Raw genomic sequence first — 26,175 nt, 5'->3', positions numbered from 1 at the left:
GACCGGCAGCACCGCCTGCGGCCTCTGCACCCACCGCATAAATCGTCCTCCGCTTCGGACTCTTCCAGCGTGACCTGAGGCTGTGCCTTCACCTCCAGGTTCCTGCTCAGCCAGCTGGTCTGCTCCAAGGAAGAGCCAGCGATGTTCCCCACAGCCTCTAGGATTTTCTGGGTGACTTCCTGAGGGCCAGGGGACAAAGAGGAGAGTGGAAGTCAGCGAAGGGAGAGACACACCAGCGCCCACAATAGCATCGCCCAGCAGAACGCAGCCTGCACCTGCTGGTTGCCTGCATCACGCACCGAGCTGCCCAGCAGCCACACTCAAGGGCTAAAAGAAACACACAAAATTAATTTTATAACTTCTAGCTAACCTAATCTAGCTAACGGCTGTGAATGTACAATCACTACAAATGTTATTCATGGGATTCTGCATTTTCTGGGTATTTAGTCTTGGAAATCTCGTGTGTATCTTACATTCACAGTTTGCATATGCTACACATTAAGTGTTTCCTGGCCACAGGTGGCTAACAGCTGCTGCCTTGGACAGTGTAATGTGAAAGGAAGTTTAACAAAAATAAACAAAGCTGGAATGGGAAGATTGCAGAGTGCAGCTCTGTGATACCAAAACATTTTGCTCTGTAGACAGATAATACAGTGCTGAGTTTCTTTTTTCTTTTTTTTTTTTGAGAATCAGAAAGACAGACATGGAGAAAGAGAGCGAGCGAGCGAGCGAGTCAGGTGGAGCACTCCCAGCCTGCAATGGTCAGGGTTAGCTCGGTGTTGGTGCCGAGAGCTGGGGACTTGGGTCGGGTCTCTCATGAGGATGCACAAGGGGTCCCCCATCGCCACTGCCTCCCATGCTCTGCAGCAGGAAGCTGGAGGCAGGCACGGAGCCCATGCACCGTGAGGAGAGACCCGGGCCTCCCGTGCAGTATCTGCACCAGAATGTGCAGTGGGAACTGAGAGGCGCTCTGGTCCTCAAAGCAGCACATCTGTCACAGCCAAGACCCCGTAGAACTCGCCCATTCTCCAGGCCAAGCCATTAGTTCACTCCTGGCCCATGACCTGACCAGGGAAGCAGTCGGCCTTGCTCCCTGCCCTGGCTTTGGCCATGTAGGTAAGAAGGAATGGGACAGGCCTCTGGTTTAGCAGTTAAGTTCTGGTTCAGATGCCTCAGTCCCACCCATACTGGAGTGTCTGAGTGCCCGTGCTTATGTCTTGGCTCAATCCCAACTATGGTTTCTTCCTAAAGCATGGCCGAGGCAGCAATAGAGATGACTCAAACTATTAGGATCCTGTCACTTGCATAGCAAACCTGGATTGTGGTCCCAGCTCTGGCCTACCCTGACCAATTGCTGGCACCTGCTGAGTTAATCAGCACATGAGTTAATCAGCTGTCAATCACAAAAAAAAAAAAAAAGAAGAAGAAGAGGAAGAAGAAAAAGAAAAAGAAGTAAACATTGGTGCCTTGGATTTGCTTTTGTGTGCATCCAGTGGACAAACCTTGCTGAATAACAAAGGCATCACAGAGCCCACCACAACATGTGAAAAGCACTTCTGATAACTTTGCCCAGCAATGTCTGCTCCATCTTGGACTAATGCTCCCTGTTTATAAATCACTGTGGCCAAAGACATCTGAGCAATCTTCCTCATTTTTACATTTACTTATTAATTAACTGAGAGGCAGAGTTACAGAGAGAAAGCGAGAGCAGGGAGGAGTGAGAGAGAAGAGAGGGACTTCCATCCACTGGATCACTCCCTAGATGGCCACAATAGCTGGGGCTAGTCGCCCACATCTCTCACTCGGCTGGCAGAACCCAGGCACTTGGGCCATCTTCTGTGGGGCCTTCCCAAGTGCATTCCTGGGTGGCTGGATCAGAAGTGGAGCCAGGACTCGAACTGGGGCTCACATGCAGGTGACGACTTAATTCCCTGAGCTGTAGCACTGGCCTGATTTTGACCTTAAACACTGGCTGGAGTTGTGTGTTGGGGGCACTGACAATTTCCTGTCCTGTGATTGGCCCTTTGCCCTGATTGGTGATCAGGTGCCTTGGTGATCTTTAAGCTGATTGGATAGGATTGACATATAAGCCAGCAGCTTTGGGGGGGGAGGGGCTTCTGCGTAACGGAATTAATGGACATAACGGTTTTAACGGAAGATTGGAATAAAGTGCCTCTGAGACGTTCTGCAGTGTCGGGTGATTTTTTCCGCGGGGCGGAGACACCCATAGTTGTAGCTGTGGGCTAAGATGCCTTCGTCCCACCCTGCACTGCCAGCTCTGACTCCTGGCTCTAGGAGGCACCTGTGTCCCACCCCGGGCCATCAGCTCTGACTCCTGGCTCTAGGAGGAGCCTGCATCCCAGCCCGCTCTGCCAGCTCTTACTCCTGGCTCTGGGAGGTAGTAGTGTTGCCTCAGATGTCTGGGCTCCTGCCAGCCAAGTGGGAGATCTGAATGGAGTTCCTGGTTCCTGCTTTGTCCTGACACAGTCCTGGCAATCGCTGACCAGGGCTCAGCGCAGGGACCATGACAGGCCAGGCTACAAAAGATCCACACTTACGTTTTAAAGCTCTACATCACCACACTAAAAAAACAGGTTGTTGCTTGCATGGAGGGTAAAGTGAGTACCTACTCAGCAGTGTTAGTGGCAAACATGGGGGTCGTTGTGAGATTAAGGAGTTAACTCTGAAGCATACTCTGCCTGCACCTTGGAGTGCACTTGCTAAGGGGAGCTGCAATGCTAACACAGGGGGCAAGGCCCCAGATGAGCAGTTGTTTGGAAGCAGTGTGTGCACGGTGGGCTGGGAGCAGGAGAGCCTGGGGTTTGATGGGGAGCCTAGGGGGGCACTGTGGGTCAGACAAAAGAACCACGAGGAAGAGGGTACTGAGAGCACTGGGTGGGGCGGGGAGGGGGCTCCCAGATGCACCGTGTGTGTGTGTGTGTGTGTGTGTGTGTGTATTTGTGTGACTTATTTATTTTTACTTGAAAGAGTTACAGAAAGGAGAGACAGTGAGAGAGAGTCTTCCACCTGCTGGTTTATTCTCCACGAGCTGAGCTGATCCAAAGTCAGGAGTCAGGAACCTTCTTTGGGTTTCCCACGAGGGTGTACAGGTCTAAGGACTTGCACATCCTCCACTGCTTTTCCAGTCCACAAGCAAGGAGCTGGATCAGAAGTGGAGCAGCTGGGACTAGAACCAGTGTTCATATGAAATGCTGGCACCTGTAGATGGAGGATTAGCCTGTTGAGCCACTGTGCCAGTTCCACCAAGTGTGGTGCGTATGCTGGAAATTGACTGCTGGCAGGTGCCTTTTAAAAGGCCAGGCTGAAGCTGGGTGACAGGGTTGGGATTTTCAGCCCCACCCCTCCATTCCGGGAGGGTGGGGTCTGAGGATTAGGGGCCCACCCATGACCGCGTTCTCAGCAGCCATGAACACGTAATGAGCTCCCACAAAAATCCTGAAGACCAGGGCTTGGAGAGCTGGGCCAGCTGAATGCATGGAGGATCCTGGAGGGAGAGCCCAGGGGCAGGAGTGCAGCCCGCACATCTCCATGCCTGTATCCCTGGACTGCCCTCCACAATGAAGCCGTAACTGTGTTGCCCTGAGTTCTGTGAGGTGCTCCAGCAAGTGAATTAAAATCAAATTTATAAGAGGGGGAGTGTGTCAGGGTCAGGGGAATCCTACCTGACAGTGGGGTCAGAAGTTCAGGCCACAGGGGCTGGTGATGTGAGGCAATGGGGTAAGCTACCCTTGCGATGCTGGCACTGTATATGGCCTGGCTGCTTCATTTCTGATCTAGCTCCCTGCCGATGCACCTGGGAAAGCAGGGGTCCTAGTGCTTGGGCCCCTGCACCCATGTGGGAGATCCAGGTGAGGCTCCTGGCTTCAGCCTGGACCAGCCTGCTTGTTGTGGCCATGTGGGGAGGGAACCGGCAGAAGGAAGACCTCTGTCTACCTTCCCCTTTGTAACACTGCTTTTCAAATGAATAAATCTTAAAAAAAAAAAAAAAAGAAAAGGCAAAAGGCAAAAGGCAGGCAGTTCAGGTGAATCGGGGCGAGAGGGGCTTTGCTGCAGGGGGCTGGTGTGCCAGAAGGACCTGAGTGGTTGGTTTGGGCACCAGGGGGTGCAGTGCCCTCACTGGAATGATGCTTTCATTCTCTTGCCCTCTGGGCTTCACCCTGGTTACGTGACTCAGACCCCGGCTCCTGGACTGTTTCCAAACGCAACTTTCACAAACGACAGGGATCTGGACGGTCAGCAGCTACTGCTTGGAGCAGAGCCCGCCCTCAGTGTCCCGGGTTCAACCAATCACACGTGGGGATATTTCTGAAGAAGGCGTGGTGCACCTGGGGCATGCTTTGTGGCGAGCCCATGATGGCTGTGTCCACATCAAACACAAACAGACTCATTCTTGTCCCTGTTCCCTCAACAATACAGTGTGTGTCAGCTAGTTACTGTTACTCCAAGGGATACAGAGAAGATTTAAAACCTACAGGAGAACAGGTGCCTGTTCTGTGCCAACACAATGAAGCCATTTTACAAAATGACTGGCGCTTCTGTGGGAGGTGTTGTTATTCATGGGAGTGCTGGAACCAAAAGTGACTGGGCACTCCAGTGTCCACGGAAGACTGGGTTTAGGGGGAGGGCAACATTGTGGCACAGTGAGCTAAGCTGCTGCCTGCAGGGCTGACACCCCATTCCTGGGCACTGGTTTGTACCCCGGCTTCTATGCTTTAATCCAGCTTCCTGCTAATGCACCTGGGACAGCAGCAGGACGGCCCAAAGGCTTGGCCCCCGACCAAGTTCTGGGCTCCTGGCTTTGTCACTGTGGCCATTGGGAGAGTGAACCAGAGGATGAGGCTCTCTCTCCAGCACTCTGCCTTAATAAAACTTATCGACAACAGCAAAAAGCTTCCGACTCAACCAGCATTTAGCTTGGTTCCAAAATTGTGATTTTCTAACTCCCTCGTGGCTCCTGTTTCTAGCTTTTGGTCTTCCACTCAGGAGTGGCTTGGATCCCACCCATGGCTCCTCATCCACAGCGATGCTCCCCACCCCCAGCCCGGCCCTGACAGTGCTGCGGGGAAGACACTCCTTGGACGCTCTGTCCTACAGACCTGTAGGTCCTTCTGGTCCTTCTTGCTGTCCAGGTTGGGCGTTCTGGTGACAAAGTCATTCAGCATGCTGTGGAGAGACAGTGGGCTCTAGGTCAGCAATGCTGCTGGAACAAATGGCACCCCAGCGGGGTTGGCACTGCAGCAAGGGGAGGCGTGGGGGGCATGGTACCTCAGGAGCAGAAAGCACCCAGGTGGTGCCAGGTTCAGCTGCACTGACTCCTTCAGCACTCCTAGCAGCGAGCCGAAGCTGTCCTGCAGGGCTGGTGTGGGCAGCCTGTGAACACAGGGAGAGGAACACGCACATGGGAGCAGGCGTTAGGGCCACTGCACATCCAGGTGGAAACCATGCACCTGACTGAGCTGTTCCTGGGCATGAGCTCAACCATGGTGCTCTGGCTGCAGCCGGGACCCTGGAACAGGAAATCCTGCTGTGGGCAGGACAAGCTCCTGGCTTCCTCGGCTGTGCAACACACTATGTGGCCAGCTCTGAGGTCTTGGGATTCTCTAGTGCAAATATTCTGCTTCCCTCATGAGGCTGGTCCACCTCATCTGTCAGGGGTTTGCAAAGCATAGGACTGGGGAGGAGAAGAGGGGGAACATGGACCCCAAGACTGCTCTACTGCTCAGTGGTTAGAGGGTAGGGTTCCCCGCATGAGGATGTCCTGCCGCCATGCCAGGTGGCACAGCACGGGCTGCTGGGGCTGCAGCAGCCAGAGGGCCCTGGCTCTGCTCAGTCCTCGACCTCAATTCACTATGTCTGCTGCAAAAGACAGACGGCAGAAACCTGACCTGCAGCTGCTGAGAAAGCTTAGCTTCCACCCGAGCCACTGTGACACCTTCGGCCAGTGTCATCAGACACCTCCACTCTTGTAAGGAAGGAGGGAGAGAGAGCTGCAGCGATGCTAGCGGGTGATAGGGGCGGGGCAGCTGGCCTGAACTTCACCCTTGACCTGGGCATCCCTGGGACAGGACCCTTCACTGAGCTCTCTGCAACCTGAGCTGAGCTGGGGATGAGTGACCAAGGAGTGCGACTGTAGCAGCCAAGGAGAAGCACTGTGACACTCTAGGTGGGGACATGGGACACAGAGGTACCCCTGAGAAGTGGCCTGCAACTCCCCCACTACACCCCATCCCCATTTTGCTGCAGCAGAGAAGGCCCCGACGGGGAGGGGGCTGGCAGCTGCGGCGTGAGACGGAGCACACCCAGTGACACTGCTTCTGTGTCCATGCAGAAGGTATGCGGCGTCCCCTCCCGCCCCTTTCTTCAGCGCTGCTCTGGGGGCCCCAGCCGCACTTCCCTGGGACCTTCTGGTCTGAGGGCTTACTTTGATTTGGTTAGCATCTGAATCCAGACTGAATCTTTAAAAAAGTTGCAGAGGCCTCAGCTAAAGCTCAGCTGACCTCAAGGCTTCACTCCGCACTCCGGAGGCAGGGTGGAGGAAGCAGGGACAGATCCCTGGGCAAGGGAAAGTAAAGCCGCTCCTGGCTATTTCCACCATCTCCTTTGGGGTGGGATGGAGGGGCAGAAGGAAGACGCCTGGCAGGGAGATGGGGTGCTAACTCGGGGGGTCTCTGAGGGCACTGTCTCACCTCTGGATGAAAACAGAGCAGAACTGCAGCACTGGGATATCCGCCAGCGGGGATTTCTGAAAGTAAAGCGAGACCAGTTACCCCAAGGGGGCTGGAAACAAAGCCCATACAGACCCCGCTCCTGGAAGGCAAGGGATTTTTTCCCCTGCTACTCAATGAGGGGTTTGAAAGAGGCTTCTTAGGCTGGAGCCAGGCGGCCTGACTCAACAGAGAAGACTGCACAAGGCTGGTATGCCTTCCCTCCAGCGGGACTCACCGTTGGAAGTGACCCTTGGCACGCCATGGCTCTGCACAAACAGGGAGGTCCCCCCGCCATGGCCTAGCTATGGTTAAACCTCGAGAAGGATTGTTAGTAGTGGGGCAGTGTTAGGAAATATCAGGGCTGAGCAGAAGTGACCCCAGTGCCCTGCCAAAGCCAAGCGGACACTCCATCCAAGAATGGCTGGAATGCGGACACTGCACAGAAGGTCAATGCCCGCCGTGATGATCCACCTGCTACCACAGCGGCACCCCGAGAGGATCCTCACCAAATCAAACCCAGGGAGACCACGTGCTCCTGCGAGCTGCAGGAAGAACCCAAGCCATCTTTTCAAAGGGACTTTTGCTAAGTAACCCCTCCTTCCATTCCCGTCATCCACACTCAAATGCAAACATTTTTTTCTAACCAAACCATTAACCAGCTTCTTCTGCAGGACTAGGAGCCTCCCATTCCTCCCCCACCAGCTTGAGACCCCCGCCCTGAGAGCACTGTGCCCACACTGAGTGCAAAGGAGCCATGAAGGAGAATGACACTCCTGTCCTTTATAATATAATAGAAGGGAGGAATGCGATCGGCCCTGAAGGCCCCTGATATTTTGGACTTGGTACTGTTTTAAGTATCTGCTTCCCCTAGGTTGGCTACCTTAAGATTCATGGGCCTTTAGGTTCTAATTTTGTTGTAAACCCGCCCCCCGCCCCCCAATCTGCTGTAACCTCAAGGTGCCCCGACAGCCCTACTCACCAATCTCTCATGGCCCCAGCCCCTAATCCCTGCCCACCTACCAATCGCTGTGGCTCCAACAATCCCATCCACCAATCCCTCATGGCCACCCTCCCATCCACTTCTTCCTCCTCCTGCATGCGTTCTGGCTTCCCCGGCCATTCCCTGGTCCCTGGTCCCTGACAGCCCCCTCTTGTCACTACGGCAGATGTTTAAACCCCTTCTTGTCCTCCCCCCGCCACCCCTAGTCCCATATATAAAGAACCTCCTAGGTACCTTGCTACGTCTGGTATTCTGGCTTTAATGGCAGCAAACTCAGGCTGGCAAGAGGACTGAGCTGCGGGAAATTGAGATGAACTGCACAGAGGAACTTGGTTGTGCTTAAGAGCCACCCAGAGAGCAGCTGCTCAGGCCTTCAGGGGCTCTAATCTCAGATCTCACATTGGCTTTTCCCTATCACCTCCATTGTTTGAGAACAAGGCCATGGGTGTGCTTAAAGCCTCAAGACCTTCCTCAGGCCTTTGGGGTCTCTCCTGCTCTCCCCTCGAGAGGCAGCCACCCCCAGCCCTCTCCTGGGACGTGCTTTCCCTTCTCTCCTTCCACATTCCCCTGGTCACTTTGCAAATACAACTGTGCAACCGATTCCCGGCTTTGATTTCTACACTAAGCTGAGCAAAGAACCCACTGACCTTTTCTGGGGACAGATTGTCCTTCTTTCAGTTCATTCAGGATTTAGTTATCTGATAGAGTTACAGGAGATGGGGGTCAGGGCAGGGAGAGTGCCATTTTTGGAAAGAGTGAGAGATCTTTCATCCACAGGTTCACTCCCCAGAAGGCTGCCTGGAACTCCGCCCAGTCCTCCCGCATGGGAATCAGGGGCGTGAGGACTTGGAGCATCTTTTGATGCTTTTCCAGACATGGCAGCAGGGAACAGGACTGCAAGTAGAGCAGCCAGGACTCTATGGGGGATGCTGGCCTTGGCAGGCGGTAGCTTAACTTAGCTATGGTGAAGGCTTTTAGTCAAACAATCTTCCATACAGAGCCACAGAAATAACACAACCTTCAAACGAGGAAATCATATGGCCACTGGGATCTATCAAGTCATTAGCCAACAACTGTTCACCCAAGGTTTGGACAGGGACCACCTGTCTTGTGCACACACACATATATTTTTAAAATCTATTCATTTATCTTGCTTATTTGAAAGGTAGAGAGGCAGAGGGACAATCTCCCACTTGCAAGTTCACTCCCAGATGCTGACAACAGCCAGGGCTGGGCCAGGTACAAGTCATGAGTTAGGAGTTCAACCTGGTTTCCCGTGTGCATGGCAGGGACTCTGAGCCGCCCCCTGCTGCCACCCAGGTGCACCCAGCAGGAAGCTTCGACAGACAGATGAGGACTTGAACCCAAGGACTCCACGAGGCACAGGGGGTATCTTAAACAGTGGCTCAAGCTGTGATGCCAAATGCATGCCTCTGTTTCCTTAACACTTTCTATTTCTGAGGGAAATCTGGCATTATCATGAGTCTGCCCAACAGAATGTCAAGAAGCCAGAGCGTGTGGGAGTGCCCAGACTAGAGCTAAGAAAGTATTTTGGCTGTCAGCTTGTTCAGACCAAGGCCAGCTCACTTCCTGAGCCCCTAGTGGGACAATCACTAAGAGGTTGGTTTCAGCATGCTCCCTTGCCCCTCCTGGCTACTCAACCAACCCAACTACAGAACGTACTTGTGTTATATGAACCGCTAAAGCTGGTTAGCAGATAAGATCCAGTTCCTTCTCACCAAGGCCTGAGGGTACGGGGTGCTGGCACCATGGCCTGCAGGTGCTGCAGATCTCAGCTTGTGCTGCCACAGCAACAGAGCCGAGCCTGGGCACTGGACTCCCACAGCAGGCCAAGTTTAGCCTGAGACCTGCCTGAGCCGTGAGCACATCAGCTGAGGACTGACTGCTGCTGAGTGCTTGCTCAGTGTGCTATGTCCCAGTTGCGCTCTCTGAGCCAAGCTACTTCCATGTTTCCGTACATAGAGGGAAAGCCAACAGGGCAACCACAATGTGGAGAGGCCTGAGGCCAGCCCTCCAGCGGAGGCCACAAAGGTCAGGGCCTCCGGACCCAAAAGTTCTGAAGGGGGCAGCTCAGTGCTCTGAGGGGTCCTATCGGAGCTGACAAAAAAGTAGGAGCCCCACTCAGAATGCTCTGCTCCAAGGTGGCCCATTCATAAGACTTGCTGGACAGAGTCCGACGTGATGGCCCAGTGGCCTTATACATGCAAGGATCCCATGTGGATGCGTTTGTGTCCTGGCAGCCCTGCTTCCCATCCAGCTCCCTGCCTGTGGCCTGGGAAAGCAGTCGAGGACGGCCCAAAGCCTTGGGACCCTGCACCCGCATGGGAGACCCGGAAGAGGCTACTGGCTTCGGATTGGCTCAGCTCCAGTTGTTGTGGTCACTTGGGGAGTGAACCAGTGGGTGGAAGATCTTTCTCTCTGTCTCCACTTCTCTCTGTAAATCTTTCTGCTTTCCAATAAAAATAAGCAAACAAAAAATAAATGAACAAAAGCACAATTTCTGACCTGAAGGTCTAGTTTTTGCTCAGCATTCCTGTGAGATGTGTTCAGTAGCTAATATTTACTCCTTTCACAGCTCATACATTTTTAATATATTATCATTTAAATAAACGAAGGGCAGAGAGAAATGAGGAACAAGCACTCCTGTCTGCTGGTTCCTTCCTCAAATAAGCTACAATGGACTTGCGCAATGGCGTGCCAATCCTGGAGAAGGAACTCAACCTAGGTCCCCCACGTGCTGAGGCCCAAAGCACGCGGACCATCTTTCGCTGGTCTCCCAGGCACATCAGCAGGGAGCTGGAGCAGCCAGGAGACTTGAACCGGTGCCCATATGGGATGCCAACACTGTGGGCGATAGCTTAACCAATGATCTATACCATAGCACTGATTTTTAAAAATGTGCTTAACCAGATGTGAATCAGGGTCCTTGAGCCCTCTTTTTGCAGCAGCCCTTGCCCTTGGGCTGTGAGAAGGGTGGCAGGAATGAACTGGCCCAGCCCTCACCCTGAGGGACTGGACCGAACGAGCACCTGCTCCAGCAGCGCAGAGCTGTGTACTGGCACAGGCCGAGCCTGCCCAAGAAGGCTCACAGTTGTCCCGACACCTGAAGACAGCTCCCTGACCTTTGTTGCTACTGTTTTAGAAGATGCCATTAAAAAAAAGATATATATTTATTTATTTGAAAATCACCGTTACAGAGAGATGGAGAGAGAGGTCTTCCATTTGCTGGTTCACTTTCCACATGATGTATCAGCTGGCGTTGGGCTAGGCCAAGGGCTTCACTGGGGTGTCCCGCATGGTGTAGGGTCCCAAAGAGCTAAGCCACCTCTGGCTGCTTTTCCCAATAGCAGGCCATTATCAGGGAGATGAATCAGGCAACTGGGCCGGAAACTGGCATCCACATGGGATACCAGCGTTGTACACCACAGGCTTAACTTACTGTGCCACGACGTCAGCCTCAAGACTTGTTTTTAAAAAGCTCATAGGTGGTGGACATTTGGCCTGGTAACTGACACCTGTGTCCCATGGCAGTGTGTGGGTCAATGCCCGGATTAGCCTGTGACTCTGGCTTCCTGATGATGCAGACACCGGGGGGCAGGCGTGGGGCTCAGAAGACGGGGTTTCTGCCACAAATGTGGGAGACCTGGGCTGGACTGCCGGCTCCAGCCTTTGGCCCCACTGGCTGTTAGCGCTATCTGGGGAATGAATCAGCAGATGGGGTTCAATCGTCTCTCTCAAATCATAGGGGGGAAAAAAGAATATGCTTACAGCTTAGAAATACCCTCTCTGGCCCTCTGACACAGCACAATGCCTCCTCTGACTGGCAAATGTCTCTCTTTTTTAAAAGATTTATTTGTTTTCATTGGAAAGTCAGATATACATAAAGGAATATCTTCCATCTGATGATTCACTCCTCAAGTGGCCGCAATAGCCAGAGTTGAGCCGATCTAAAACTAGGAGCCAGATGCTTTCTCCAGGTCTTCCATGCAGGTGCAGGATCCCAAGGCTTTGGGCCGTCCTCGACTGCTTTCCCAGGCCACAAGCAGGGAGCTGGATGGGAAGCGGGGCTGCTAGGATTAGAACCGGCGCCCATATGGGATCCTGGCGCTTTCAAGGAGAGGACTTTGGCCCTTAGGCTACCATGTCGGGCCCAGGAAATGTCTTTCTCAAGAACCTGCAGGGTAGCCTTTGAAATAGGACAGGCTCCACGTGTCCCAGCCTGTGGTGGGAGTCCAATTTAGAGAGGCACCAGTGTGCAAATCCACGAGGCTCAGGCCACAGTGAGCCCCGACCCCCAAGTCGTGCTTTTCTGATCATTTCTGTTCTGACTCTGCTTGGAGCCCACCTGGCCCTGCTGCTTCCCCTTCCAACCTCTCTGCTGCCCTCGTCATCGCGGCCACAAACCCCACCAGAGCTGCCACTTCCCCAATCACATGGGTGTCTACCGCCTTAACTGGAGGTGGGCTCCATTTCTCCTTAAACTGAATATTTACCCAGCAAGTGCCTCTTCCTCTTTCTGAACAGGAACGTAAGGTTCCGGGAAGCCACAGACACCAGTCTCTGCAGCGGGGCTGTGGGTGGACGGCCTCCAACGGCAGGCACCCCCCGGCCAGAGCGGCCTGCCTGGCCTGCTGGGGCTCCCGCCTACTTTGGCGTGTGAGAAGCAGTGTTGCGAAGCACACCACCCTGCCATTGCATCACACACCCCTGCTGCCCGTCCCCGGCTCCTCACCTCGTCTCCTTTGATCTGCGGCGGCCTCTTTACCACCTCCTTCACCAGGTGCAGCACCGTGTCTGTCTGCAGCGTGCTGAGCGCACAGACCAAGTCCACAAGGGTCAGCTGGGAGGCACTTGCCACCGGGACAATCTGTCAAGGAGACAGAAGAAAATAACTTGAAATCTTACAGACAGAAAACAAGAGTAAGGACAGCACAAAGAAAGCAGTCTATAATATTGTCCCTGGGAAAAGAAAAATTTTTTTTAATTACTTATTTATTTGAAAGTCAGAGTCTCTCTCTCTCTCTCACACACACACACACAAAGAGAGAGAATTTTCCATTTGCTAGTCCACTTCTTACATTCCCACAATGGCCAGGCTGGGCCAGGACCAAGCCTGGGTCCAGCAGCTTCATCCATTCTCCCCCAGGGGCCCAAGGAGGTTGGCCATCATCTACTGTTTTCCTAGGTGTTTCAGTAAGAGCTGGACTGGAAGTGGAATAGCTGGGACTTGAACCCATGTCCCTATAGCTTAACCCATTACACTGGCCCCAAATTTGCTTTAACTGAAAAAAAAAAAGTATTAAAGACAAAGAGAGGTGGTGAGGGTAGGAGTGAGGGAGACGCAAGTGAACAAGTGTGCGAGTGAGAATAAGAGCACGCCCGCACGCCCTGGTCCATTCCCCCACACGCCTGCAACAGCCAAGCTCCCAAAGCCGAGAGCCAGGATTCCCCGAGCTCGCCCATGGCGCTGGCAGGAAGCCGGAGTCAGGACTCAGTCAGGACTCAGGGGACATGGGCGTCTTAAACACTTCATCTTTTTAGATGTATTTTTATTGGAAAGTCAGATATTCAGAGAGGAGGAAAGACAGAGAGAAAGATCTTTCGTCCACTAATTCACTTCCCAAGCAATCGCAATCGCCAGAGCTGAGCTGATCCAAAGCCAGGAGCCTCTTCTGGGTCTCCCACACAGTGCAGGGTGCCAAGGCTTTGGGCCGTCCTCGACTGCTTTCCCAGTCCACAAGCAGGGAGGTGGATGGGAAGTGGGGCTGCTGGGAATAGAATCGGTGTTCATATGGGATCCCAGCGTGTGCAAGCTTTAACTGCTAGGCTACCGCTCTGGGCCCAGAGCTTCATCTTTTAAACAGTTGTTTCCTAGGGAACAATATGAAGGGCTCCAGTGATGGGAATAGAGCGAGTCAGCCTTTAGCTACAGAAATACTTCCCATTTTTTCAGGTTTTGTTAATAAAATGTGCCATGGGATGATGGGGCGGGCAGTGACACCAAGGCTCTGGAATTTATAAACACATTTTAGGAAGACACATAGTTAATTTGAACAAAACAGAACGGTGTCAAGACACAGGGTCAAGGTCACAAGGGCCGGGAAAAGAATCTAGCAGTCAGGCACATGCGAGCCGGCCCTGCCCGCGAGGCGGGACTCTGACAACAGAAGCCTGCACCAGAAGCCTGCGGCCTTTGGGGAAAATCAGCAGCAGGTGCATCTGCTCAGTGAGCCCATCCTCACGGGTGGGATGCTGAGGGCGCCCAGGAGGAGGGCAGGTGCATCTGCTCAGTGAGCCCATCCTCACGGGTGGGATGCTGAGGGCGCCCAGGAGGAGGGCAGGTGCATCTGCTCAGTGAGCCCATCCTCACGGGTGGGATGCTGAGGGCGCCCAGGAGGAGGGCAGGTGCATCTGCTCAGTGAGCCCATCCTCACGAGTGGGATGCTGAGGGCGCCCAGGAGGAGGGCAGGTGCTCTGGGACACAGGTGCCTGGTGGAGGAAGAAGGCTGCGTTGATTTTGTAGAAACAGAGACACTGAGTCCCAAAGGGCTTGCTGAGGGCCCAGGTGGGGGGAAACAGGCAACGGAACCCAACAAGGGGCCACCTGTGGGTGTCTTCCTGTTGGGTCCCTGGTGGCTTCCCAGTAGTGTAATGGATGGTTTCTTGGCCCAGGAGGCTGATTCAGCGCTTTGGATTTGTTTCCCCCTTAAAGTGCACATGTTATAAAGATTGTTGTGTTGGTGTTAGATTACAAAGGTTACACGGAAGAATTCCGTATTCACTACAGAAAAGTTAGACAACAGACGTCAGAGGGGAGCTTGTCCCTCCCCACCCAACCAAATCCTCACTGATTTGAGACACGGCTCAGGAGTGCCTGTTCGGTGTGGGCACCTCCCACTCCACCTTCACCTTCATCTTACTGTGCCGCGGGGCTTTCTTCCTGCTCCACACCGTGGCCACGGCAGCGGTCAGCTGGACCCCGAGCTGCGCTGTCAAGGGGTTTAGCAAGTCTAGGATTTTTTGTCTTATGGTCTAGAAAATGGAAAGCAAGAGTTACTGCACAGCAATGTCAGGGCTCCCATGTCCTGCCTGTGTATACCCAGCTGCCATGTTGTGAATTTCCAGGTGGGCACCTGTCCAGGACTTCCTAGTTTGAGGATTGTGGGAGCAGGAGCAGCTGGGACTATGGTGGACATGTGGTGCCATGTCAAGGCACAGTGAGTGGCCAGGGTGGGGCCTGCTGAGCTGGTTAGGAAGGTTCCAGGAATGGCTGGGGGCAGGGTTGGGGGTTGGGAGGACGTGAGAGCAGTGGGGGCAGCAGCTGTACCAGTACCACTTCCACCCACTGAGGCGGGTTCCCAGGGGTGCCATCAAGTCATCAACTCACCAGAAGCTTGTAACACAGCCCTGGCCCTCACTCCCCATCCTCCCTTCTGCTGCTCATTGGCAACTTCTGTTTCTGACTTCTAACTTGGGTTTCCTCGGGCGCTTCCCTTTGTGGGGCGATGTACCTGTCCCATGTGGGTGGGACAGAGCCAGATTAAGTCAACCGTAAACTACTCACTTTGGTGGTTTTAAAGTAAACAGAGGAGGATCCCTTCGTGGCCCCCAGGAGATCGACTGGTCTCTTTTGAGTCTCCTCCTTTCTAAGAACATTCCAGAGAAGGGCCATGGTATTCACAATCCGAGGCAGCTCTTCCAAGATGGCGTTCCTGGCATTTCTCAAGTTGGTGGGGTCACTTACAGCAGTGGCCTGAATGTTAAAATGAACGTATGAGCCCCGGCTGCAGCTGGGACCAGTGCTTCCACCTCTCACCCTCCGCCCCCTGGCAGCAGTGCCGATGGGGCTGGCCACAGCTGCTGGCCTCTGCCCATGCGGGTGTCTGCGAGCACTGTGCTTCCCGTGCAGGGACAGGCAGCCGCAGCCTGGGACCCCACACTGCAAATGCCTTCTGCCATTCCACCAAACCACTGGAGGTGCACTACGACTTAATCCTAGGCAAGGTGGAGCAGCTAAGAGCTGTGACACCTTCCAATTCCACTTTCATGAACACCAGGACACATGAAAATATATCAGAAAGATGAACATGCGCTTAAAATCAAGACAAGCAGTTTTACATTTCATTTCGCATTGTTACAACTGGAAAGGGAGATAGGGAGCGCAGGTAGAACAAACTCACAGGTGTGCATTTACATGCATTTGCATACACATTTGCACCAGGCATTTGCACTTCCCACATCTATTTACAATCTGCGTATACGTTGCTATCATTTATATACACACATTACTCACATATGCGACTCCACTTATTTGGAAAAGTAATAACCCAAGGAATGAGATACAATGTACATGAGTGAAAGTTGCCTCAAATTCAGGGAAAAAAGAACGTACCTTTTTGTTTTGGTTGGGATGCTCCAGGAGACAGAAGTGAGCGATGGTTGTGAGGCCTTCCAGAAGAGTGAGTGGGTAATCCGGGGAAATGTTCTCCTTCTTGGAGGTGCTGCTGTGGTGCAGAACGAGACACTGGGGTTGAGAACTTTTGGAAATGAGGCCCTAACTCCTTGAATCTTCCATATAAACAAAGAAATCACTCAGATGCCCCCATCTTAAATAAACTCGGGCTCGCACGATGACATAGTATTCTAATGCTGAATCACGGGGCAGGTGCATCCGGCCAGGTGGCCGAGGCGCCCTCGGCCCCAGTGGAGCGCCTGGGCTGATTCCCGCTCCGGCTCCAGACTCCAGCTCCCTGCCGGAGCAGATCCCAGAGACAGCAGTGATGCTCAAATCACAGGCTTTCTGCCACGCGTGCACCTGACCTGGATGGCACTCCCCGCTCCTGGCTTCCGTCCTGGTGTAGTCCCAGCTGCTGGGAACATCTGGGCGTAAACCAGCAGGTGAGTGCCCACGCTCGTCTCCATCTCCCTGACTCTTAAATGGGTTTTAAAAAAATAAACAAGAGGTATCTTTTGTTTGTGCTATTTCACATTCAGAGTGTCACTGTGGAAAAAACGGATTCACAGGTTACAGAATTCCTCACATTTTCAGGCAGAAACAATGTGGCTCTCCCTGCAGCACTGAGAGAGACAGCCAGGGCGCTGCCCAGCAGCAACGGTGAAGGACCCGCCCTGGAGCGCCCGGCACCAGCATGCTGTAACATGCACACAGGCCTCCGATCAGCCTGAAACAGTCCCGTGCCAGCGTCGTGGGCAAGGCGACTGCTCACTGTGAAACTCTCAACCAAGTGGCAATGCTGCGAAGCACGCAACGTACCTGACCGACAGCTTCACAGATTCACTCTCGTACTGCTTGACCAGCTCGTCCAGGTTTTTGCAAATCTGGACGACAAAGGGCGTCACTGTCCAGCCCAGGGACTTGCCAAAGTATGGCAAGGAATGTGTGACCAGGCTCACCCAGGCCGGGTGCATGCCGTAGCCGTAGGCCGGCTGCAGCCCCCTCACCACGGCGGACACCAGCAGGCCCTGGGAGGTGAGCGGGTGCGGCTGCACGTACTGCACGGCATTGATGGCCTGCTGGAAGCTGAGGGCCCTCTGCCACTCCTGGGCCAGGGCCGGCTGGCTGGCGGCCTCCTCGTGCGCCTGGCCCAGGTGGTGCTCCAGGACAATGAGCACCTGCAGGAGCTTCAGCAGCTCGATCTGCAGAGGGTGCTCGCTCCAGATCTGGTCCTGCCCCAGGTTGATGAGGCTCTCTTCAAAGAGGCAGTCATCCAGTGGGTCCCTGCCGCACCCCGAGGTGGCCAGGCCGTAGCGCTTCTGGCTCGTGTGCATGGACGCCGACAGCGACAGCAGCACGAACTCCTGCACCTTGCACCTCTGCAGCAGGCTGTGGATGAAGTCCACGTTCCTGCCCTCGGCCGCCTTGGCCACCGAGACCAACTGCGTCATGAGCCTGATGAGGACCTCCACGCTCTTGACCTGCACGTCCCGGTTGCCCAGGATGTCCCGGTGGGAGACCTTCAGGTAGCACGGGTAGTAAGAGCGGAGGAAGCTCAGGCACAGGTAGGTGAGCAGCTCAATGAGCAGAGAGTGGGGGCACACGTTGGGGGGCTGGCTCTGGAGCTTTCCGTAGAAGCTCTGGCCGATGAGGGCCTCCTGGTGGCGAGCCAGGAGGTTGGAGATGAGGTTGAGGTGGGCGGTGGAGCTGGTGTCCATGCTGGTGCTGGACACGGCCTCGGTGAACTCCTTTGGGTTGGTTTTGAGCACGGCCTCGAGCACGGAGAAGGCGTACAGGACTCGCCGCGAGTCGTAGGGCTGCAGGTAGAGCAGGATGTGCTTGAACAAGGCCTCCAGCTGCTCCTGCTTCTCCTTGCGCTGCCTCAGCAGCCGGCTCGCGCTCAGGGCCTGCAGCTCCACCTCGGCCTCCTCGTCGCTGGACAGTGACTCGGAAGCCTGGGTCTTGTCTGAGTCCACCCGCGTCAGGCTCAGCCTGGCACTCGACTTGAGGCTTTCTGGCTGGAACGCTGCCAGCAAGGAAGGGCGCTTGGGGTACCTCCTGCCCCCCACGGGGATGGGGGCGCAGCAGTTCTCATCAGGGCTCAGCTCCTGCAGGTTGTGGGAGGGCGACGAGAAGGAGGACGTGTTGTCGCTGTCCGTGTGGCCCGAGCTGCTGTCCGCGGACTCGGTGTGCTCGCTGCTGTCCCCGCTGCTGTGGGCTGGCCTGTCAGGGAACTCCTCTTCATCCGGCAGGTCTTCCTCGCTCACCTGGCTGCTCGGTGGGCACGGCTCCGGCTCCTTCTCCACCTCGGCCCAGATGGCCTCGCGGTCCACCGTGGTGAACTGGCTCAGGGGCAGGGCGTCCTCCGGGCTGCCCTCTGGAAGCTCAGAGGCCCCACACGCCTGCTGGTAAGGGGTTTTCTTCTTGGTAAGCCAGCGATGCCAGTCGTCTGAAAGAGAGAGAACGACACATGGCTTGAAGCGCACTGAAGGGCAGGTGGGGACGAAAGCTCTAGGAAGGTGAACTCATAATGAGGATCAATGTCAGCAAACCCCGGCATCGACACCCCGTTACGGGCAGAGGCAGACAAAGGAATGTTTAGAATGTCCAAGGGAAGGGGTAACCCAGCTACAACGCCACAGGACACTTGCGACTAAAAGGGGAGAGTAATCAAATACGTGTAACTCTGTTCCAGCAATGCCCTTTCTAGCAAAGGGGCCAGACAGGAATGTTAACACAAGGTTTTTGAAGTGATCAGGTTGCAATGCCACATGTGAAAGCAAACGTGGAAGCAGATGGAAGACCATGGATGGGAGAACGACCCCACAGGGTCCTGCCTGTGCCAGCCTGCTGTGCACACCTGAGAAAGGTGCTTGTGTAGGTACTAACAGAGCAGTGTGCACAGGCTGCAGAACAGTAAGCCTAGTGGGAGCCTGGTGGGAGCAGCCCCAACAGCACACAGCAAGCAAACAGGCGGCCAAGCCAACCCGGTCCAGCCAGACCACAGGCATCACGGCGACTTCCTAAGTTTGTGACTTCCGTGTTTTGATCTTGCTTTTTTTTTTCCTTTAAGATTTAATTTTTATTGGGAAGTCAGATATACAGAGAGGAGGAAAGACAGAGAGAAAGATCTTCACTCCCCAAATGGCCCCAATGGCTCATGCTAAGTCAATCTGAAGCCAGGAGCCTCCTCTGGGTCTCCCACGCAGGTTTAGGGTCCCAAGGTTTTGGGCCGTCCTCGACTGCTTTCCCAGGCCACAAGCAGGGAGCTGGATGGAAAATGGGGCTGCTGGGATTAGAATCAGATTCTATTCTATTCTATTCTATTTTATTTCTGCAAGCTCAGGGCCAGAGAGACATCCTGGGTGGTGTCCCCAGATCCCGTCCTCAGGGCCAGGCAGGCATCCTCAGCGCTGGATGTCTCGAGGGCCAGGCAGATGACCTGGGCAGTGTACTGGACCCCATCCTCAGGGCCAGGCTGGCGTTGAGTGGTGACCCGGACCTGTGTCCTCTAGAGATGGGGTGCCCAAGGCTGGACATCCGCCCTCCTGGGACCAGACGGGGGTAGAAGGGCAGTCAGTCAGGGAAGGGCTGGAGCAACCTGGGTCCTCCCAGTGGCCTGGCCCTCTGGGGTGTTTAGTTTTGGCCCGTTCACCAGCATGGCACTCAGGGAAATGGAGTCCCATGTCAGGGCACCCAAAGGCACAATCTTGTTTTGGTTTGTAAGACAAGGTTGTTAGTAGCTCTGTAACAAGAAAATACACAGCATGTAAAGGTACCAAAATCTTGTTATAAAGACTTATTTATTTGAAGGAAGTGAGACACAGAGAGAGGGAGATGCAGAGAGAAAGAGAAAAAGAGAGAGAGATGAAGAGAAAGGAGATCTGTCAGTTATTTTGCTTCTCATATGGTCACAGCTGCCAGGCTACCCGAGGCTGAAGCCAGGAGCCAGACACTCCCTTCGGGTCTCCCACCTGGGGGGCTTTGGTCACCTGCAGCTGCCCTCCCTCCCTCCCTGGTGTGTTAGTGGGGAGACAGATGCAGAGCAGACAAGACTTGAATCCATGCTCTGATGGTAGGTGCTGGTGTCACAAGTGGTGTTTTAGGGCCACAACAATAACTCTTAAGTCTCTTATAAAAATGGATCCCAACACAAAGAAGTGATGTATGTGTCAGGAGACAGAAGCACTAATAACGCTGATATTGTCATTACACATTGTATCCATGAATTAAATTGTTACACTGTACCTAATAAATACACACAATTATTAGGTGTCAGTTAAAACTGTTTAAAAATTGAGGTCAGTTAAGTGTCCCAACAGTGCCACTTTTGATCCTGCTCCCAGATTGTGGCCTGGGAAAGCAGCAGAGGATGGCCCAAGTCCTTGGGACCCTGTACCCGTGTGGGAGGCATGGAGGAAGCTTCTGGCTCCTGGTGGGCTCAGTCCTGGCCGCTGCAGCCATGGGGGAGTGAATGAGCAGACAGATCTCTGTCTCTCCTCTCTATATGTAAATCTGGCATTCAAATGAAAATAAATAAACCTTAAGAAAATTTACACAAAGAAAAAATTCCCTGAAAGGCAAATTTCTTCGGTATTGTAAAACATTTTAACTGCAGTTTTCAATAAATTTATGCCCTAAACATATGCAAGACCAGAAAAGAAGGAAGAATAAGAGCTCAGGAATGGACCAGCTCCATGGAGAGCACAATCATACACTGAATCTAGATTCCTTCCTCCCTCACTCTCTTCCTTCCTCTCTCTCTTTAGATCTTCCATCTGCTGATTCACTTCCCAAGTGACTGCAACAGCCGGAGCTGAGCAGATCCAAAGCCAGGAGCCAGGAGCCTCCTCTGGGTCTCCCGCATGGGTGCAAGGGTCCCAAGGCTTTGGGCTGTCCTTGACCGCTTTCCTAGGCCACAAGCAGGGAGATGGAAGAGAAGTGGATCAGCTGGGATACAAATCAGTGCCCTTATGGGATCGCAGTGCATGCAAGGTGAAGATTAGCCACGAGGCTCTCGGCTTGAGCACCTGAAGCTAGATTCCTACAGGAGAGCAGACGCAGGAGGTGGTAAGCCCAGACTGTTACTTCGTGCAGGGAAGGATTTGGCAGAGCAAAGGCTGCCGTCATACGAGGAGGCAATGGGCTAATTGTGAAGCAGCAGATACACACGGGCATACGGCAGGGCAGTGCTGGGAGGTACACACGGGCATACAGCAGGGCAGTGCTGGGAGGTACACACGGGCATACAGCAGGGCAGTGCTGGGAGGTGCACACGGACACAGGGCAGGGCAGTGCTGGGAGGTGCACACGGGGCACACGGCAGGGCAGTGCTGGGAGGTACACATGGACACAGGGCAGGGCAGTGCTGGGAGGTACACACGGGCATACAGCAGGGCAGTGCTGGGAGGTACACACGGGGCATACAGCAGGGCAGTGCTGGGAGGTACACACGGGGCATACAGCAGGGCAGTGCTGGGAGGTGCACACGGGCATACAGCAGGGCAGTGCTGGGAGGTACACACGGGCATACAGCAGGGCAGTGCTGGGAGGTGCACACGGACACAGGGCAGGGCAGTGCTGGGAGGTGCACACGGGGCACACGGCAGGGCAGTGCTGGGAGGTACACATGGACACAGGGCAGGGCAGTGCTGGGAGGTACACACGGGCATACAGCAGGGCAGTGCTGGGAGGTACACACGGGGCATACAGCAGGGCAGTGCTGGGAGGTGCACACGGGCATACAGCAGGGCAGTGCTGGGAGGTGCACACGGACACAGGGCAGGGCAGTGCTGGGAGGTACACACGGGGCACACGGCAGGGCAGTGCTGGGAGGTACACACGGGGCACACGGCAGGGCAGTGCTGGGAGGTACACACGGGGCACATGGCAGGGCAGTGCTGAGAGGTACACACGGGCACAGGGCAGGGCAATGCTGGGAGGTTTCAAAACCCAAGCAAAGGCATGCCAGAAATTCAGCTGCTATCAATGGCAGTCCTATTTGAAGAAAGTGTTTAGCTTGGGTCCATCGTGATAGTGCAGTGGCTAAATCCTCGCCTTGCACATGCCAGAATCACATGTGGGCATTGTTTCATGTCCTGGCTGCTTCACTTCTCATTCAGTTCCCTGCTTATAGCCGAGAAAGGACGGGTCAAAAGGCCCCCTTGTAGGAAACCCAGAAGAAGCTCTTGGCTCCTGGCATTGGATCAGCTTAGCTCCAGCTGTTGCATCCACTTGGGGAGTAAACCAGCAGATGGAAGATCTTTCTCTCTTTAAATCTGCCTTTCCGTTAAAAATAAATAAATCTAAAAAAAAAAAAGTGCTTAGTTTTCAGTGCTGTAAATTCTGCTTTCTCCTAATGCAGACTGATAATAAGATGCCTCCCTTAGGGCAGCCGCCAGTTTTCTCTCCCCAAGGAAAGTAAGAAGAGGTTATGGGTTCAGCAAGCAAGCTCACAGAGAGGAGGAGATGTTTAATAGTTTGCTTTCTTAAAGCTGGACTTTCAAAAAAACAAATGTGTGCATGTGTGTGAGTAAGAGAAAGAAAGAGTGAGAGTGAGACAGAGAGAGAGAGAACTTCCATCTACTGGTCACTCTGCAAACGCCTGCAGCAGTCAGAGCTGGGTTGGGCCAGGCCAAGCAGAGCCACGTTGGTGGCAGGAAAGTACCCACTTGAGGTGTCACTGTGGCCTCCCAGAGTCTGTGTTAGCGGCAGGTGCAATGAAGAACACTGACTCGAGGGCTGTGATGTAGCTGGCAGCTGTCTGAACTGCAGGCCCAAACATCTGCCCCAGGCTACTCTTCGAGTGAGATGAGACTGACACAACATGTATTTATAAGCCATGAGCTAAACGGAGTCAGAGTTTATAAACCACACTCAGAACACCGCACAGTCATTAAGGCCCAAGGACCCAGGGAGTAAGTACTGGAGTTCACAAACCGCTGGCTTGACAGGTCGCCTGCATTCTCCCGTGCTACAGACACATCTTTGAAATTCTCTGAACAAAAAACCCCCAGGCACTAGCAAAAAGATACATGTGGATTTCATTTTTTTCCTGCACCAAATCAACTTATCTTTTAATTCGACTTTCTAGCATCTTTTTGAAGTATCCTCACAAAAGTTGTTTTTACAGGGAAAGGACAGCTGGGCGGAGTGCAGGCACACTTGGACATTTTCCGTGACGCACACCGGGAGAACACCACACTGCCCTTCCCTGCTAACACAGAGCTGTGATGCGGACAGCCCCGACTCAGCAACTCCCAGTACCTCAACCTCGATCCTGCTGGGTCCAGCTGTCCTCTTGGAGACATGAGGGACATCTGAATTAAGACCTCATTGCCTATTTTTGTTGGAACACGGGGTTACTAACATTTAAGAATATTTTAAGATGACAAATAATTCACACATATTTCTGGGATCCAATGTATGCTTTGATAAATTATGGCGAGATTAAACCAAGTTGATTACCGTGCCCTCCCCTCATGCACTGCTCTCTTGTGGTGAGAACATTTACAGGCTACTGCCCCGGAAGTGGACAGCACCACAGCGATGACCACAGGCTGGGTCGGGGGAAGGTGTTGGTCGAAGGATACAAAGGTTCAGCTAGCACAGTTTAGTGATTGTCCTTTTTTTTAAAAAAAAAAATGATTATTTATTTGAAAGGGTGACAGAGAGGGAGACACAGAGACATCTCCTGGCTCACTCCTCCATGGCTGCAACAGAAGCCAGGAGCCTGGAACTCCAGCCCGGTCTCACGCAGGTGGCAGGGGCCCGAGCACAGGGGCTCATCAGCAGGCACGTGGATCTGCAGCGGAGCAGCTGGGACTTGCTGCCGTTGAGCTCTGACATGGATGAAGGTGATGCAGACCGCAGCTTAACTCGCTGCATCACGACGCCGGGTCCTGGCACAGGCTTCCTCGCACACGACTGTTACTACTGTACGTTTCAAATGTTTCCTTTTTTTCCTTTCTAAATAACAAGACTGTTGTTTTTTTCCAGCGATGGCTGCAAACTTACCAGCTAGTACTTCTAAGTGCTAGTTCCCTCTGACTTCCAAAGTCCTTTCTGTCTGTATCTATTCAGCCCGCGACCCCAGGTCCCCTCACCGCACCCCCTTCCCTGCCACACCCGGGGCCCCAGGCAGGCAACTCACCAGCCGAGTTCTCCTGCTTGAGGCACTGGATGGAGGTTCTCTGGGTTTTGGGCTGCAGCAAAAGCAGGAGCACGGGTTCAAGGATGCGTGCCACATCCCCGAGGGAGAGGGCACGCACCAGCCAGCCCTGGGCCGCTGCGCTGATGGCGCCATCTGTGCAGGCCAGGCTGTCTAGCACCACGAACAAGGACCTGTGGATGGAAAGCACTCCTAGCCATGGAACAGGGTTACCAGCCTCTCCAAGTATGGTTTGTACAGCTGCAGCCAGCAACACATTGAATGGTAGCCAGTGACGGGTAAGATGGACCGGGCACTGACCAACCTAAAACAGGGGCTCCATCATGCTACGGAGATTCCCAATGACGGGTAAGGCTGATGACCTGAGAGTCCACAACCTAAGACAGGCGCATACAAGTCTGCTTTAAAACAAAAAAGGGGGATCTGTTGTGGGCTAAGGAGTTGATTAACACTCGTTAAGCTGAGCACCTACAGGAAATGGGCTTGCGGCTAAAAGCACCTGGTCTAATGTGTCGCATTGGCATGCTATTTGGTTAAAGGGCTTGGGGGAAAGAGTATATAAGGTGTTAATAAAGGGAGGCTTCAGCGAGACTTCCACCATCACTGGTCTCCTGTGGATGCCTCATCCCCAGAACCTTGCTGTGTCCATGTTACTGGCTCTGCTCTGGCCGGAGCAGATGGGGAGCCATCTGGCGTGTACCACAGGGGTCATGAGCAGGGGTCTCAGTTTCAATGCCACACCTGTTCCCACCCCCAGCCTAACATGCTGACGGAGAACCCTGCCTAGCTTCCTCCACACCGGAGCAAGTGTGTGACGACAGCCTCACCTGTCAAAGGAGCGATTGTGGGACGTCACTCGGCTGCCCTGGATCTCTCGTGTCAGATGCCAGATAACAGAGAATCTGAACAGAGCCTCCAGCCGTGTTCCCTGGGCCGGAAAGACAGGAGAGCTCAGACCTTGGTTTCTTAGTACCTGCTCTTCCCGGCACCACTTCGGAACCCCAATGAAAGAACAGATGAATAGACACCAAGCGCAGCCAAGGTTCTGCTTCGACTGGCTGACTGCCAGCAGCAGCACGACCCACACCTTGCCACTTTCCCCCAGTCACTTTATCCCAGATGCAATTCAGTAAAATGTGCTTTTAAAAGGCTTATTTATTTTTGATAGGCAGAGTTAACACACAGAGATATTCTGCCATCCAACGGTTTACTCCCCAAATGGCTCCAACAGCAGGAAGTGGCCAGCCTGAAGCCAGCAGCCAGGAGCTTGTTCCAGGTCTCCTACATGGGTGCAGGGACCCAAGGGTCTGAGCCGTCCTCCTGTGCTTTCCTGGGTGCACTAGCTGCATCAGAAGTGGGTCAGCTGGGACTCGAACTGCCTTCTGTATGATACAGACAGGCAGAATTTATCCATTACGTCACAACGCCAGCCCCCACACAGTGTGTTTTTAAGACCTGGTATGAGGGGCTGGTGCCATGGCACAGGAGTTAAACTGCTACCTCCGTGCTGGCATCCTGTCTCAGGCCACCAGTTCGAGTCCCTGACTGCTCTGCTTCCAAGCCAGCTCCCAGATGCTGCTGCTTGGAAAGCTGCAGAGGATGGCCCAAGTGTTGGACCTCTGCCAGCCCTGGGGGAGACCCTGCTGGAGTTCCAGGTGTCCGTTTCAACCTGGCCAAACTCTCTGGCCACTGCGGCCATTTGGAAACTGAGCCAATAAATGGAAGATCTTTCTGTCACTCTGCCTTACAAAACAAAACAACCCCCCCCACACACTTCTTTACGTTCAGGCTCACAGCTGAA

The 26,175-nt window shown here is 53.8% G+C and overlaps 1 protein-coding gene across 1 annotated transcript in view; it reads right to left on the bottom strand.

The window, feature by feature from the left end:
• Nucleotides 1–26,175, bottom strand: part of DOP1B (DOP1 leucine zipper like protein B) — a 107,776-nt gene that overhangs the window by 17,445 nt on the left and 64,156 nt on the right. Inside the window, exons 17-27 of the mRNA XM_040980796.1 lie at nt 25,202–25,302; nt 24,357–24,547; nt 17,024–18,653; nt 16,142–16,253; nt 15,314–15,502; nt 14,659–14,781; nt 12,482–12,616; nt 6,708–6,763; nt 5,287–5,391; nt 5,118–5,184; nt 35–179 (exon numbers count right to left, since the gene is read on the bottom strand). Coding sequence (XP_040836730.1) covers nt 35–179; nt 5,118–5,184; nt 5,287–5,391; nt 6,708–6,763; nt 12,482–12,616; nt 14,659–14,781; nt 15,314–15,502; nt 16,142–16,253; nt 17,024–18,653; nt 24,357–24,547; nt 25,202–25,302 — 2,854 coding nt within the window. The remainder of the gene's footprint in view (nt 1–34; nt 180–5,117; nt 5,185–5,286; nt 5,392–6,707; nt 6,764–12,481; nt 12,617–14,658; nt 14,782–15,313; nt 15,503–16,141; nt 16,254–17,023; nt 18,654–24,356; nt 24,548–25,201; nt 25,303–26,175) is intronic.

The sequence above is a fragment of the Ochotona curzoniae genome, unplaced genomic scaffold (assembly GCF_017591425.1).
Source record: "Ochotona curzoniae isolate NIBS_2020 unplaced genomic scaffold, NIBS_Ocur_1.0 contig_3498, whole genome shotgun sequence".
Lineage (NCBI taxonomy): Eukaryota > Metazoa > Chordata > Mammalia > Lagomorpha > Ochotonidae > Ochotona > Ochotona curzoniae.
The sequence above is the reverse complement of the archived record's forward strand: the minus strand, read 5'-3'. Positions and strand labels throughout refer to the sequence as shown.